This window comes from Phalacrocorax carbo, chromosome 7 (assembly GCF_963921805.1).
Source record: "Phalacrocorax carbo chromosome 7, bPhaCar2.1, whole genome shotgun sequence".
Taxonomy (NCBI): Eukaryota; Metazoa; Chordata; class Aves; order Suliformes; family Phalacrocoracidae; genus Phalacrocorax; species Phalacrocorax carbo.
In genome coordinates, this window is record NC_087519.1 from 4,133,329 (window position 1) to 4,150,384 (window position 17,056).

General features: G+C 44.3%; 1 protein-coding gene across 4 annotated transcripts in view; it reads right to left on the reverse strand.

Moving 5' to 3' along the window:
* The window catches only part of LRRK1 (leucine rich repeat kinase 1), an 82,229-nt gene that overhangs the window by 24,861 nt on the left and 40,312 nt on the right, over window positions 1-17,056 (reverse strand). For all 4 annotated transcript variants that reach the window (XM_064456115.1, XM_064456113.1, XM_064456114.1 and 1 more), the window contains 10 exons: window positions 15,845-15,957; window positions 14,628-14,704; window positions 11,139-11,268; window positions 10,492-10,604; window positions 9,413-9,627; window positions 7,249-7,413; window positions 5,037-5,209; window positions 2,911-3,031; window positions 2,495-2,654; window positions 1,568-1,844 (listed from right to left, as the gene is read on the reverse strand). In XM_064456115.1, coding sequence (XP_064312185.1) covers window positions 1,568-1,844; window positions 2,495-2,654; window positions 2,911-3,031; window positions 5,037-5,209; window positions 7,249-7,413; window positions 9,413-9,627; window positions 10,492-10,604; window positions 11,139-11,268; window positions 14,628-14,704; window positions 15,845-15,957 — 1,544 coding nt within the window. The remainder of the gene's footprint in view (window positions 1-1,567; window positions 1,845-2,494; window positions 2,655-2,910; window positions 3,032-5,036; window positions 5,210-7,248; window positions 7,414-9,412; window positions 9,628-10,491; window positions 10,605-11,138; window positions 11,269-14,627; window positions 14,705-15,844; window positions 15,958-17,056) is intronic.

The window sequence follows — 17,056 nt, forward strand, 5'->3', positions numbered from 1 at the left end:
TTCAACCCTATTTTAACAAGCAGAACGAAGCTAAATTACATGCACCTCAGGCAGAAAAGTGGAGTGCATCAAACTAAAAATTCTTGTTCTATAAAGGTGGTGGATGCACCAGATGACAGCCAATAAATTTTCCTCAGTGCATCCAGGAAAGGGTCTAGGAGTATAAGAAGGCCACTGAAGCCCTTCTGGACCGCAACTATACAGTGGATTATAATACAGATGGTGATTCAATGCTTTTGAACAACAGCCAATGCAAATTTTGAAAATATGTGAAACATGCCCCCATCCACCCTTTCAGAACAGAAACTGGCAGCTGCTTTTTCTACTGGCTGCGCAGAAACCCTATCTGGCAATCTAGACAATAACTGCAGAAGCACACTAACAAATAACTGCTCTGTGTCTGGCTAGTACATTAAATTAATCCAACCTGCTATAGCTACAGTCCATCAGTGGGAAGAATATTCTGCTAATGTGGCTTGGATCGCTCTAAAAAAGATTGGGCAGGCCATGAAAAAGCAGTTTCCTTGTTCCCGAGGCACAGACAATGTAATTGCCTTGGAGAAAAATGGCAGATACTGACAAGGAGTCCAAAAGGCATTTTGGACTAAGCAGAAACATTGCTGCTTTATCTGTGTTAAGCCTGAGAAAATTTGTTGGCATCCGGGACTGGATAAGTGACAGGCATAATGACAGCACAGAGAATGCCGCACTTGTGCTGGCATTCAGAGCTCCCGAGAGGCTCAGGGCGATGCAGCCATGCTGTCCTGGAAGGGCAAGGAAGTGAAATGCAAATGCCACATCAGAAGTGCAATACAACTATGGTTTCACCGTTAACGCAACAACAGGCTGTCGCCGAGCAGATGGGAGAGAGAAAAATAGCAGGGAACTCTGCCCAGAGGAAAGCAGATTGGGGGGCAGGGGGGAGGAGGATTCATTAACATTTAAAGAGAATGAGGTTTCCTAGACCATTTCTAGAAAAACTATTGATCAACACCTATTGAGGCTAAAAACTAAGAAAATCACACTGCTACTGAAGCTACACTTCCCTGATTTCACTAGAAATAAAATACTCCTCCTTTCAGGTCTGATGTAATTATTGATTACCCAAAGTTTTCTGCCATACTCTGGAGTGAGGATCTTTCACTGGAAACAGATGACTCCAGCCTATCTATATTTCAGGCCCAGCAGCCTCACATCCTCTCTCAGCTGCAGCTGTGCCAGTTGAGCGCTTACAGCTTCCACCTGCTCATCGCCTCATCCCTGGCGGTGTCACTGCCCCTCCGTGCTGGTGGATGAGCTTGTCACCAACCTCAATGCACCCAGGGGACAAAGACCTGCTTTGGAAACTTTTCAAATTAGCTTGTTTGGACCAAAGGATGCTCATGCCAGGGAATACAGCCCAAATGGATGGGTGCCTTCCATTACACTGCTTAACGCGTTGAAATATTTTCTCATAGCAAGATCCTTGTCAAGACAACTGCTTAAAGTGACAAAACCTGTTAATATCCGCTGACTAAATGGCCATTTCTTTTCCAGCCTGGCTAAGGCTCTTTAATTATGAACATACCTGTTATTGGCCACAGGCAGTGCAATTTCAAACTTGGCCAAGAACTGGAAGTATTGCTCTTCCGTTTGCTCAGTGAAGCCCGTCCCAACCAGCAGCATCCTGAGATCCTCCGCTCTGATGACTCCGTTCTTAGCTACAGACTTGGAGCTCTTGATGTTGAAAATCCTCTGTAGACACTCTGAGAGCCAGACGGGGTCAAGGAAGTAGAGGTTTCTCAGACCGTGGCTTGTGTCTGGGAAGTGCAGTAGTGTACCCGTTTCTATGAGAAAATTAATCGCTGCAAAAAATAAAGAATTGTAGATTAGCAAAAGATGAGCATTAGGAAACCACAGCACAGATTAATAAGATTATGAGGCAGTCGGTGCAGTTTTATGCATACCAGCTATAGCCAGCACGTACCCAAGCCAAGGGAGTAACATTTATCTACGGCGTGCTGCTATCTGGCACTTCACTTGTAAAACCCACATCTCACCACTTTACAGTATTTCTGTCCCATCACACCTCCCCTTTACCCTCCTCCTGCCATCCTCACAGGGAAGGGCTCTCCCCTGGCTCCTGCAGAGCAAGGCCTCCATAAATACACAGGACTGGGGTCCCACAGAGAAGACAGCCTTGAAACTATGGCAACCCTCATTCTTCACAGAGCAGAAATAAAATCAGACAAAGCTTGCTTAAAAAAAAAATAAAAAATGAGTAGCCTTGGACCATCCTAGAAACTTCCCAGCGCTCTCCCCAAACCCCCATTACTGATTTTATATTTTGCCCATTTCCAAAGTGACCTCTACACAGGTGTAGAGCACTCTTAACTGGTTTCTTGCACAGCAATTATCTGGTGGGTTTTCTCCCCCCCCATTTTTATTACTCATGGAATATTTCAACTGGTCACAGATATTGATTTCAAGAAATTACTGGTCTGTTCTGACCTACCAGTTTGCAAGTCTTCATAGTCTTTGATATCATTTCCAGGCGTTTGCTCAATGATCAGTTCTATTTGTCTGTCTGTTAAATACTGTACATCATCATTCTGACTTCTTCTATGCTGTTCTGCAAGGACAGCTTCTTGAAGACTAAGGTAACTTCTTGGTATCTGCAAGCCACATGAGAAAAATAGCAGGATCAATATCAGACAGCAATCACTCTGCTAGAGGTCAACTGGCTAAGTCATCTCCTTTTACAGGGGCCTTATAGTGCTGTCTTTTCCCAAAGCCAAATAGCCATCTTATATACTTCACCTGCTTCCTGCATCAAGAATAACTCCTAAAGTTCATCTCCCAATCCACAACCAAGCCCCCCCCAAAATCCCCGCTTTGGTAAGGGTCACCACTAGAAAGCACAGTTCTCACCAATCTCCCTGCAAGTTTCTGTGAGCAAATTGAGCTGCCGACGTCCTTCATGTTGCAAGTGACATGAAAAATCAGCTGTCGGAGTCCATCAAGGCCTTCCAGAGTCTTACATGAGAGCTCACTGCAAAAGTCATGCAAGGGTGAAGATTATCAGACGTTATCAGCACTCTGGCTTCCTTTCCAGGCTCACTTTCTCTTATCAGTGACTACATTTCCTGAGTCAGATGAATGGGAGGAAGGCTGTCAGTGAGCATTTTTAGCTTGGAGAAAAATACAAAAAAGCCTGGAAAGGATATATTAGGCCAACCACTGCTCTGCTGGCTTCATTCACCGTGCACTGCTCTTCTATCCCCAATGCACCATGATCTCTGGGGACTTCCCTGGCAGGCTGACCGAAGTCATCACCTTTTTTCCCCGTCAATGCTGCACACATCCTGGAAGGGACTGCAGGAAGGAGGAAAACACTGTGCTCCAGTGATCACTGGAGACGAGTCCAGTTCTCCCCGCCTCAGATCAAAGAGGCATGATGATGACTACCAGACACCTTTCCCCACCCTCATTCTGGCCCTTGCTCTGTTGCATCCTGTGATTTGGGAATTGATGCTTAGATCCTAAAAGCTGGCCTTCATCATCTCTTTAACAGCTGAAAACCTGCTCTCTCCAGCTCCGACTGTTTTTGGTATTTTTCGTGGGCTGGATAAGAACGGTTCTCTTCCACTTTGCCCAACAAAGGGCCTTTCTAACTGATCCTACACATGTTCCCATAGCAGACAGAAAATCCTTTTCTAAAGCAATATGCTTTATCTTAAACCTCAGCCATCAGTGGCACTGGGAAGCGTGCACTCACTGGGATGCTGGAGGAGCAGCACTGATAAAAGCACCCTGGGCTCACCCACACAAGGCTTTCACAACACATGTTCCTCACACTCCTCTGGCTGCCCAGAGGAGCCCCATCCAGGTGGACGCTGGGGTGTGAAGGGGAGGCCTGGGAGGGAGGAGGTAGGAAATCAGGCACAACTCTGACTGAAAGGAAATGCAGGGGGAAAGGAAGCTGAAGAAGGGGAACGTGTGGGATGTGGGGCAGGGTGAAGGAAAGTCCCCTCGAGAAAGAATGATTGAGATCATAGTAGGATGTGGCGATGCGAAAAGATACTTGAGAAGACCGAAGCACAAAGCTTTCTCTTCCTCACTGTGAGTCTCTGTGCCTCACACTGGGTCCCTGGTACTCCTCCGAACAGGAAAGAGCCAGCTGGGATGCCCGACGCAGTGCTTGCGTCTGCAGAACAGAGCGTGGGAGGTCTCCTGATGACTTTGCCAGGCAGCAGATGCAAAGTGCTGGGGACGTTGCAGCGCCCTTCTTTACTTGCCAGCCGCCACCTGCTCTTGCCCCAGGCATTGGTGATTTCACACTGTTTGGTGCCAGCCTGCTGCATCCACGCTCCCCCTGTGCTGTGCACTCCCTTGGCTGACAGATCTGCTTCTTCCCCAGCCAGAGAAGCCTCCTCTCCCCAGGGCATTCTCCATCAGCCGAAGGGAGGGAGTGGCATCAGACTCCACGGCCTGACTGACACCAGTCTTCCAGACAGCACCACCCCTCCTTTATCACACCCGGAGAACTCAGATGGCACAGGTTTGGACTGCCGGGGGGGCTCAGGAGGCTGACTCACTCCTCACCCTGCCAACACTGCCATGTGAGCTGCCTTCTTGCCTCAGGTAGCAAGAGGTTCCCACACAGCCTCCCCTTAACAAACCCCACAGCATCCACCCGGTAACAGTCATGCTCTCAAGCTTTGCAGCATTAATTACTCAATTTGTACGTTCCCTCCTTGTGACTAGTAAACTGTATCACCATTTAATGGGGAGAAACCTGAGTGGAGCAGGAGCACGAAAATAGGCTGGCCACGGTCATGACTTTGGAGCTTCCAGCTCCCAGACCCATGATCAGACGCCTGAGCAACACTGAACTTCTCTCTGATCATACTACATTATCTCAGTCAAAATTAGATGAAATGCAATGCTGACAAGTCTTTAAATCAGTTCTGTTGCCAAGGAGATCAAGTATTACAAAATTGTTTAAAGTGACATAAAATAGAGTGACTGAGCTTCGTGAAGGCACAAGTACTTACTGTAGGTGCTTGAATGTGATATCTGGGAAGCCAGTTGCTCTGGATCCAGAGGGAGACCGACAGAGAGCCAAGACATATGCCCTCAGAGTTGCTATCCTCTCAACACGGAATTTAGTTTCAATTAAATCAAGGTGTGTTCCTACCACCAGCACCACTGAATTTGGAGCTTTGGCCTGTAAGAGAAAACACTGACAATGATCTCATCCAGATTACATCGTGGTAAATTCAGCGAGGACATGTGAAAAGTATAATATTTAAGAGGGGGTAGTCATATATGTGGATAAAATGGAGGCAACCTGTCGTGGCAGCTTGACAACAGCAACAAGTGGTCTGGGTATTACAGAAGTTCTCCTGCAGAACATGGCTTAATTACCTGCTGCTATTGCAGAGCAGGAAACTGCCAGTTTGGGTTTATTACATCAGGGCTTACCATAAAGGGAGTTATCATGTGGTATTAAGTTGCTACAAGTCAGCCAAATGATGGGAACTATGTCCACCCAAACAAAGCAAATGAAGTTAGCTTAGCCTGTAGCTAGAAGACCTAACTTTGATATCTTGAAAAAGGCCAGTTACACTCCAGAATCGATACCTGGGGAAGTTACACAAACTTTTTCACTAGAGGTATATGGGGAGGTAAGATAAACTCCTAGTAATGTCTGAATCTACTTAATCCTGAATCAGTGCAAAGGAATGGATTAGATGATGTTGTGGTTTCTTCCAACCCTCCTATGATTCTATTACAGGACTGGAACGTATCCTGATTTCAGGGAACATGCTGCCAAACACAATGGGATTGCATAGGCTTAAGCCGATTCAAATGGCTGACCACAGAAGAAAACTCAGTTGCAGAAATATAAGCTTATTTGCAATCAATCAATTTTTCTCTTGCGATGTCCACCAAAATCTCAAACCTGAATGACACCAAACTTGAACCCTGTGCAGACACAGGAGTGATGGCTGTACCAAGTCGGACCAAAGGGCCCACTTGGCCCAGTATTCTCCCTGGCGGCTAATGAAGAGTATAAGCACAGGGCAAGCATATAGAGATTTTCCCCAGTGTCTTCTCCCAGTATCCAGCAGCCTGCAGCTCACCAACTTCCTGAGCATGAGATGGTATCTCTGAATTAATAGCACTTAATGGATTTTTCTTCCACTAGTCTGTTTTTTCAACTTCTGACACACACAGCACGTTGCTGTTCCAAAAAATCCCACAGGTTAGCTGTCTGTTGTGTTTAGGATACTTCCCATTGTTTGTTTCAAAGCTACCATCTTGTTATTTCATTTGATATCTCCTAATTCTTCTATTGTATAAGATCATGAACAAAGACTCCCTTGTGGTTTTCTCCTTATCCCTGGTAAGGCTACATGCAGCTCTCCTCATCTGCCTCTTTCCCAAGCTGAAGAGGCCTAATCTATTTAACTGCTGTGCACTCAGAGACTTTTCCATACTTTTACCCATCTTGCTCATCCTTCCCTGTATCTTTTCTGATGCCACTGTGTGCTTGCTGGGATGTATTAAGGACAGAGGCACATCATACATTTTTGAAATATCGTAATTATGCTTTCAGCTTTGTTACCTAGTTTGGGCTTTTGATTGCTGCTGACCATTAAGCTAATATTTTTCTCATGTACAGATGTTTCCTTTTTGAGGCACTAGCTTAAAGCCCACTTCTGTGTGTATAATGTTAAGACAGATATCAAATAATAAACATTTACAAAAAATTATGAACATGGTATTATAAAAATCAATCAACACCGATGAATTCACTGCAGCTCAGTCTCAGCTGAGAGCTGTCTGGGAGATACTCTCTAGCTTACCTGAATCTAAAGCGTTAAAAATATAACCTCAAGACTAATGTGCGTCTAACCCACGCAAGAAAGAAAATGCTTCAAACCCCCCTCGGAGCACAGTGTGGTCAAACACTAATTCCAAAATAAGTATGTTCAGCCTTACTTAGCAAGGGTTTATAAATCAGCTTTTGTTTCATTCTCTGATGTGTGTGCGGGAGAACAAAGCAAATGATAAATTCAAACCATTAAATATAGCGCTACGCCTACAGCATAATGGAATATTAATTCCAAAAGCTATGCAAAATTCATAGCTTGTGGAGTTTTTAAAAGCAGACCAAAAAGAAACTGTAATACCACATATCTGTGTGCTGAGCTACTACTTGATAAACAGATACCCCAGAGTCCACCAGTGACTTCTTACCTCAATGTTCAGCAACCAGAACTGTAAGTTTGCCACAGCTTCTTCCCCCAGTGCCAAGTTCCATACCACTATGTACAATGCTTTGTCTGTGAAGAAACACTGATTGACTGTAGACATGCTTGCTGGGCCTCCGATATCCCAGACATTGAACTCCACTGAATCAACCTACTTAGACAAAGAGAAGTGTTCAAATCAAACGGTTGCAGTAAATCACAGAGAGATAATAGCTGAAGTATAAACCTACGCCTGCATAATGTATGACACAAGAAGGGTTTCAATGTCCTAATTGTGCCTCCAGGAAAGAAAATCAACAAGCAATTGTTAAGTGTGGCTACCACTTCCCCACAGGAAATCAAGACTAATTACTTGCTGCTAAAACGATAGAGGTGCCCTTGATGCTGGTAAATCTCCAGTTAATGCTGTGGATTCTCCAGTACAAACAAGGGCCTCATTCTGAGCCCTGTATTTCACTGCATTTGGAATAGAAACTGTTTCATCCTTGTCTGTGCCACGCTCGACAGGACTGTTGAAGCTACTTATCTGCCACTGCTACGGGGAGCAGGAAACCCCCTGCTGAAATCAATTCCACTGAGCTCAGCCCTAACTGAGCCAAACAGAATATAGATGCTCAGGAGATGGGAAACTTCTCAAGCCTTTCATAAACACCTCCTGCACGTTGCCCAGAGGCTTCTTACATGTGTGTCACACCAGAGGTGGGCCAGAATTACAGCTACTGTAAATTAGACTCACTGATTTTGGGGGAAACGTGTAAATGGAGGCCTCTCTAGCTCTGGCTGTCTTCCAAGTGTCTCAGCATCCATTCCTCTGTGCAGCCCCACAACTGCAGTAAGGGGGAGCACGGCGCTCCACTTAAATTGTATTCAGGCTCTTGCTTTCACTAAGGAGCGCCTATATACCTTGGAGGCTCTGTCCCTAAATCACTTGGCCCTGGAGAAGCAAGAAGCCTGTGACTGAGCAGAAAACCAAACCCTGCTCCAGCCCCCATCCTCAGAGCATCATGCATCACCGAATGGGCTCTGTTTACTGGTCCAGGTCCAAGCACTCACTGATCCCACATGACAAGGTACCCTACGAGATTTCAGCAAGGAGCCAAGTATCTCAGTAGGGCTCTGATCTCCTGACATAGTCCCAGTTTGAAATCTCCCAGTAACAGCTGGAAGAACTTCCATATTGTTTAAACCAAGCCCTAACTAGCACCAGGACTGCTTTGTTCATCCGAAAGGCCTTCAGCTGTGGGTGCCTGTATGGAGAGACAGAGACTCAGAGGTAGGGACAAAAGCCCGTTCGGCATCCCGATCCTACTCCAGGCCTCTGATGCTGTCTAGGTTTTTATTTTGTTCAACTGCTCTTCAACACAAAATGCACAAACCCCTTCTCCCACCAAAGCCTTCTCTTTAAAGAGTCAGGCTGTGCTTGCTCTTTTTCCTTCTGTCTCCGGCCTGGCACTCCTCGCCCTAGAATAGCTGAATAGAATCAGCAGGCTCCTCCACCCCTTCCAAAACAGTCTGCATGACAAGACCTCAGGACCAATTCTGTGTGCTCTAATCCCTGTGTTACTACACAGGTGATGGACAGGGCCACCTACAAATGCTTGAATGAATTCAGTGATGTCCAAATGAGTTCAGTATGGGTTGACACACTTCCTGAATGAGCCATCTGAGATTTGGGTGTTTAAGGAATGCCTTAGATATCCCTGGATCATACCAGAGGTCAGGCATCCTACCTTCCACCCACCTTCCCCACCTAGGACAGTCCTGGTATCAAGGGATTCCAGCTTTAGGTACTGACGTCCCATTTTTTCTGGCCCCAAATGAAAGGACAATCTGCTTTAGAGAAGCTGATTGAAAACATTCTCTCAGAATCAGGGTCCAAAAACCACCTGAGCTGGGAGAGCCAGAATTTAGGCAGCCTACACATGGCGCTGTCTCGTTAGGATACCAAGTTGAGTGCTCAGGAAAACAGAGCTGTCCTCTAGCACAAACTGGAAATGAAACAGGGGAATTGTGATGGGTCTAAAAACACACTATGTGCAAGGTCTGGCTCACAGGTAATGGAAACTGTTCTTTGTAAAAGGGCAGGCAATTTCAGTCTAAAAGGGGCTCAAACAGCCCACTGTGGCTAAGGATCTTTGATTGTTTTTCACCTTCGCCTTGTGTCCCACTGGCTTGGGGAGCTCCCATTTTGTTGTACGTATGGTGGCATCGCTGTGCATCATCTGAGGGACTTTTCCTGTCTGTAGGATCTCAATCAGCGTCGACTTTCCCTGTCGCGGAGGACCGATGATGATCATCTTCATTAGCTTACACTTTTCTGCTTTGCGCAGCTGTGCTCGTAAGTATGCCAGCACTGTTTTAGGGCCTATGGGGGGGAAGTGAACAGCCTTTATCTGTGGTTAGCAGTTACAAATGTACACATGTACAGCAGGGCTGCACAAAACCTACTGCTGCAGACTCATCAGCTGAATTAATATTTTCCCTGCAGTTTTGCTGTGGGCTGAGACAACCCAGAGAATAAACAAAGAAACCTCTAGTGGACAAACCTGAGACAGAGACCCCAGAAAAAGGTCACTGCTCCGAGAGTCTACAATGGAGTACTGTGAGAAGAAACAAATGCTGTGGCTTGTATGCTTCAGAAGCTCAAAGGAAACATAAAATACTAATTTAGTATTGGAAAATACTCAGTTTTTCCTTCTACTTTTATGTTTCCAGTTAAAATTAGATTTAGGCTTCAACAGTGTGCTGGAGAAGGAATAATTCTTAATAACTTTGTTCCCACAGGATTTTCTTATTAAAACACACAAAAAGAAGACAGTATTGTAATAGATCCAAAAATCTAGCAGCTTACAATAAAGTCACTTCAATGTGACTGTGACTGCTGATCCTAAACCCCTCAGTCTTTAGGAAGACCATCTAAATACCCTAAAATGTACTCATTCAGGAAGCAAGCCATGGAATTTATCCAGCATGCATACTGCAAATGAAATACTGCATTTATAAGTCATCATTCTAACATGTGATCTATCTTAAATTGATCACAAAGCCAGAGCTTAGTACTGATTATCAAATTTGCAAATATGCGTAGGAGGTTTCCCTATGCAATTCCAGTTAACCACAACAAGGGCTTGGGCACACACTCTCTGTTCCTGTCCAGGACCATTAAAAGGAAGCAATTTTCATTACATGTTCAGTCAATTTAATAAAGAACACACAGGATCATCCTTACCCTCTTTTCTGATCTCTGCAGGAACGTTACTGATATTTAGTTCCTCGATATCCAGCTGCCAGAGATTAGCCAGCTGTCCAAGTTCTGGAGGAAGCTCTCGGATACCAGGGTTACTGTACAAAAACAAATAAATCCACCAACAACCAGGCTTTGTGTGTAAGTAGCTGCTCTCATGGACTCTCAGATTACACTATTCTCTCCTTGCAGAAATCTTCCATTAACTTTTTAATAAGACTACTCAGCACTTTAATAGTAATTTCTATCCTCAAAGTGATGTATAACCTCAATTTATCCTCTGAGGCAGACAAGTGTAATGATCTTTACTGAACAGTTGAGGAAATAAAGGCAAAAATGATGAGTTATTGACTCTTAACACTATAGAAGCTGACAGCAAAAAGCCAGAATGAACTAGAGGCACATCAGATTCCCAGGCCTGTCTTCAAAGCATTAGATCATCTTCCCTAATTCAGAAGGCCAGCCTCCTCCTTATCTAAAGCACATGATGGGCACAGTTCTAACAAGAGGCTGACTATTTCCAGCTTTTTGACTTCAAATGCGCTGGACATCTAAGGTGGGGCTCCACAGAAGACTGGTCACTAAAACAACATGGAAATAATACTGCATACTTTTCCAGGACACAGACTTACTTTCCTAAATAAAGTTCTGTTAAACCTTTCAGAAGGCAAACAGACTGTGGGACAGAGTCCAGCTGATTGTCGTTCAGATAAAGGACTTCCAGAGAATCACTCAGAAATGCTGGAAACTCCAAAAAAGGACCTGGAACAAGACAGGAAACAAATTGCACCTTTAACACATTAACAGGCACCAAGGATCTGAACCAAGAGCCTTCACCTTAACTTTGTAGGCAGGACATGAGGTCATGTTCCATGGCAGGAACCACCATGAAGCAACAGCAGAAAAGGAAACGGCCTTCAATGGCGATCAAACATCAATGCTCACATCTCCTTTTTTTAAAACCATGGTGATGCATATGTATGAAGGTGGCAGCCTCCAGGACTTCTGGGGTACTGAGGGAGGAACTCCAGGCCTGCCAAGGTGACTATACGTCAGAGAATGAGTGGCATTATATTTCTTGCTGTTGAACAGTGGGTAATACCTTGTGAACTGCCCCTGCTCCAGTCTAGCAGCTGGCAGTGAAAGGGCATACCAAGGGCACAAGTGGTTCTCAACATGCTTTTTCCACGTTGCCCGAGAAAAGCCAGAAGCCAGTCAGAATTTATGTTCAGGCCCCCACGTTGCATTCTGGAGCCGTTTATGGTGAATCGAAGTCAATAACAACAGAGAAGAAAACCCAAACTGCAGCTGACAGACTGCTGACCTATGCTGTCTCTAAAATACTGCTCGTATTTGCCTCTCTATTCTGTTTTAGACTGCAAGGTCTCAGGGCACTTCAGACTTCCTACATGTCTGAGCAGCAACTACCGTATTTTGGGAGCAACCCAAGCAATAATAGCAACAACTGCATGGCTGAGTTGCTGCTGCTGGAGAGGTTCAAACAAAGGGAAATTCAGCTGGTTCCAAAGAGCATCATTTCGCTCCACAAATTACTCCCGGGATAGTGGCATAAAAAGCTGCCATGAATTGTGTTGCTGTCTTAAGCGTCACATGTATCTACCAAGAAGCATCCTGGAGTCAAGGAAAACTAGGCCACACAGGGACAAGCAGATTCTGAGTCTCTGGTTAGGAAAGTACAACCAGCACCATCTGGTGACTCCATGGTCAATAAAAGCAACTCCCTGAGATGCGAGGCACACCATTGCTCAAGGATAGGACAGTTGCACTTCCACCAAGATCTTCCTCCCTTACAGAGGAGACTTGAGGAACTGTAACTAGACTTACCTGAAAAGGGGTGGGGTGGGGGGGGAGGGAGGAAAATGGAAGAGGTCTTCTCAGGAGAAAAATTCCCTGGTTCTAATATTAACAGCATTTCAAGCCTGAGCTATGATCAGAAAAGGAGTAAGATAGAGTCTCACTGTCTGCAGGGATGTTTTATATACGTGACAGGACTGTCTGGTGTGGGCAGGGTGTCACAGTCTGCCTTTGAGCTTTCAAATAAAAAAAATAATCTTTGGGATTATTTTAGGAGAACAGCAGGCTTATTCATGGATTCAATTCAGCTCCTTTCTGGCTCATCGCTGGACTTAAACTTTTCATTGTTCTTCTTCAGTACACACCTAGGCACAGACAGATTTAGTCCCTCTTCAACACGTAGGAGCAAACACCTAAAATAGTAGCAATACTCTCAATTCACCAGAGTCCCAGGTGGAAGGGAGTGTACTATACTGGAAGCAAACTCGAGGTGTTTATGAATTGTAATTATTTATTCGTGAGTTATTTATGATTTTTCTGGCTCGAGCTCAAATTTTCTTTTAAAGAACTGCAGAAAAATTAAATCCAATCTTGAAAATATATTTTTAGATGAGTAAACGCCAGTAACACCACATATACGTGCAAGAAGTTATTCAGAGATTTATCAGTCAAATATAGTCAGCATCCATAAATTATTCCCTTTAAATAATCTAGACTTAAGTAAATAGCTTTGTTGGTAAAATCATACGAAAACCTGCCCCCCACCTCACTAGGAGACTTATGTGCGCAGCTGATGTACTCCAGCTTCTGTTTTCTCTCAATGTTCTTTAAATTCTTGGCCACATCCTCTAGTCTCACCAAGCTATACTTGGCAGAGGAACAGAGAAAAAGAGATGAGCTGGCTTTGCTCTCTCCCTGTGACTATTCAACTGTGGCACCAGCCGGGTGGGCCACTCTGCACCCTCCTGCAACCTGAGGCAACCTCAGGCAGCTCGAAGTTGCACCTGGCTATTATGGGTGAAGGCTTTTCAAATGCTACTAATGCAGAGTCCGCCCTCTCCTCTATGCAGAGGGGTATGCTGGGTTTGCAGCATGTAGAAATTCCGTTAGGGCAGCAATTCCCTTTTAGAGCTGGTTTTAGGTGCCTTTGCCCACTGCTTCTGCCCTTCTCTCCCCATTGAGAAATGCTGCTGTAGCACTTCACGGAGAAGCTCTGATATGTGAGACTGATATCTGATTCGCAAGATTCAGACTCCTTTTCCAATTCTTCCATGTTCAGGATTTCACCAATGTCACAGCATTTCTATTTCCATTTCCTACTTGCAAAACAGTGCTGGCCAACCCCTTCTCCTCCTTAGGGTGCAGATACAGGACTTCCTGCACAGCAGCCTCTACTTCCTTGGATGGAAAAGTGAGGTAGGATTAGCCTTGCCTGGAGGTCCCGGTAGAGCCTCTGCCCCCCAGATGAGCAGACTGCAGGTTAGGACCTCCAGTCCTAACCTATAGCTACGGCTGTATTTGGTGCATTTACCAGTTTTCCTTATTCACTTGGACCTGAGATCGTGCACAGTTTTCAGGGGAACTGAGGAAAGCTTTTGCTGCAGGAGGGCCTCTCCCTCCCGCGAGCAGCTGAGGGCTGGTCAGATGTGCATCACGAAGATGCCAGCTCTATTCCACTCTGAGATTTGCCAAGAACGCTTTAGAGCAAGCCGTTCTTCAGGCAGCCGAGAATGAGAAAACTCCGAGTGCTTTAAAATAAAACAAACAAACAAAAAGAAATGCAGATGAATCCCACAGAGAGCAGGAAGCAGTGCAAATATCCTCAGATATTCCTTTGTTCTCTCTGCGATTTCACGTGCACTAATCCAGAACATCTCTTCTGCTCTGCCCCAAACTATGGGTGAAAATCACAGAGACAGTGGAAAACATGCAATTTACGAATTCAGCAACAGAAACAATCCTAAGACTAATAAGACTAATTATGGGTTAATTTCCTTTCAACATATGAGTTCATACTCTGGCTAAAAAGAATAACCTTCATGAAAAGAAGAAAAGCTCAGTGAAAGAAACAAGTTTCACTCATTCTTCATCTTTCTATATTGATGGTACCAACCAGCTGCACCATTTCTTCAGGAATGTTTTATCTAAACATATTTCCTCTTAATTTAAATGCTGTTGCCCTTAAAATTGCAGATGAATTTACACTGATTTCCCTCCAGCCAAACTCCACAGACTCCTGCTGCCCCACAGCTCACCTGGCATGCTCAACACTCGCTTCCCTACATCTGCACTGCCGCGTAGCTTACCTGCCTCCGGGCCACAGCGCACCCTGCTCTTCGTGGTGAAAAAGGGAATCCGCTTTGTTTTAAATCCCTCATCGCTCCTGCAGGCAAAACAAAATGGTGACGTGTGGAGAAAAGACCTTGGACACGACAGTCGAGAACTGTGCTGGAGCTGCATGCCCAGGGCACTACGCAGTGCAGTTCGGCCCCACTCAAGGCTGTGGGATTCACAGCACAGCTCTCACAGGTTCCTATCTGCTTTTGAGAGATGGGATTGAAACCTGCTGTGCAATCACAGAGCTAGACTCCACCAACGCTTGTCCAGGCCCAATGGTTTTCTTCTGGCAAATTAACAGAGCTTTGCAAGGCAGCACTTTCAGCTCCCAGGGCGAGAGCACTTGACCCTCGGCTTTATGGGTGTCAGGGTTAAGTAGGCTGTCAAACAGCAAATTGAACAAGCTTCACAAAAAGCGCTGGAGAACCGACCTGCTGCCATTCCCTGCTTTCACCAAAGAGTCCCTGACAAGATGACCCAACAACATGAATCTGGAAATACACTGAGACGTTAATTTGCCTTTTGCAGCTGACACAGCAACTCATAAGGGCTCCATAAAATTTGCTGGACAGGCACCCGAATGAGAAGATGGAAGTATGACACAATGCAATGCAGTTCTGGAGAAGATAAGGGACCTTAAACTCTCTATGTTAAACAGCCCTATGGTAACTTCTAAACAGAAGAACATCACTCTTCTGTTGGATGATCTTATTAACATCAGCCTTCTCTATGAACTTGCAGCTGGCTACAATTCCATTTAAAAAACAAAGATTTTTCTTTTTTTTTTTTTTCCGAAAACAATACTCCCACGCTAAGTACAAACTGCAGTCCAGCCAGATGGTTTATGGTTAAGGTATGCTCCCCCCAAACTAGTATTTGTAGTAATGAACGAGCCACACACCAGGTTAAAGAAATTTCTACATGCTCTGAAATTAAACTGCCATTATCAGTAATCTATCCACTTAATAAATGATATAGTGTGCTAAATGCCCAAAGAATCAGAAGAGGATAATTCATCACTGTCACAGACACACAATATACTTAGAGACATGGTATGTGGATATCAATGCCTTCCATGCAGGTAATTAATTCACTACTGACACCCTTTGTATTATATGAGGGATTTGGTTTGCTATTATTTCTTCAGCTTTTGTTTTCTCGGACAAAATCTGAAAGAAACACTTACTTCCCAAGTTGGTTTTTGGAAAGATCCAGTGATTTAAGTTGTTTGCAATTCCACTTATCTTGTGAAGGCAATGTGACTAACTGATTTCCCAGCAGCTTCAGGGACACCAAAGCCTAAAAGAGGAATAGCCTAGAGTTAGAAGACAAAGTCCACCAAACACACAGAAAGAGGTTTATTAGCACAGCTATTAAATAACAGAAACATTAAGAAAGTACATCTTATTCATCAGAATGCCCTGTCCATGCTGCCTAGCATGCAAACATTTCATTTTTGTCTCCAGCAAGCATGTTTCCTGCACAAAGCAACATCACTGTTAGTTCTGGGAGATTATTAGTCTACTTGCTGACAGATTCAATTGGAAACAGCCCATTTAAGAGGACATTTTACTTTCATTGAGGAAACCTTTCCAAACGGAAAAGAACAGTATGATTTACTTACACAGCATGCCACGTATGGATGAGAAGTCTTGTATGTGTGTGCAAGCTAGCGTCAGAGCGGGCTTACACCTGTTGTGTATGCATAATATCGACATGCAAAATGCGAGCTATTTCACACAAGTAAAATTAATTGCTTTGTCATTACAGGTCTATTAAAATGGAAAGGATTTCTATTAACTTTCCAAGGTTTATACAAGTTACTATCTCCTTTTTGGTTTTTTTTTGCTCATACCGAGACAGAAATTTTAAAAACAAGAGGTGAAGCTGATTTGTACAGTTAACCCCGTACAGATAGGACTCAGCTGCAGATACCATGAATAGGGTTAAACACAAGCCCTCCTTTAAATTTAACAGAGATATAAAAGAAAAAAAAAAATGCAGTTCACATTCAGATTTGTAAACCTCTTCCGTCTGCCCTTAAAAATAATGTCAAGGCTCAAATGATCATTTTCATTTGGTTGAAAATCCAATTTTCCACTGAAAAACAGTCTTCTATGTAGAGTTTCCAACCAGGTTTATTCTGCAAGTCCCCCCCCCCATGAAAACTGAGACAAGGAGAATGTCAGCTGAATTATCTTGTGCCACAAGTACAGCAGTATTAATGAATTATACCCCACGGAAATCACGTTTTACCAGCACAGACTTCAAGTGTGTTAAATGTTTTATGTGCTCCACATAATATAAAAGGTTTATGCCCCTTTTCATCAAGCAGATTAACAAAGTCTCACAAAGCCAGTCTGTTGGCCTTCCTCCCCTGTTCTTGGATTGGAAAAAT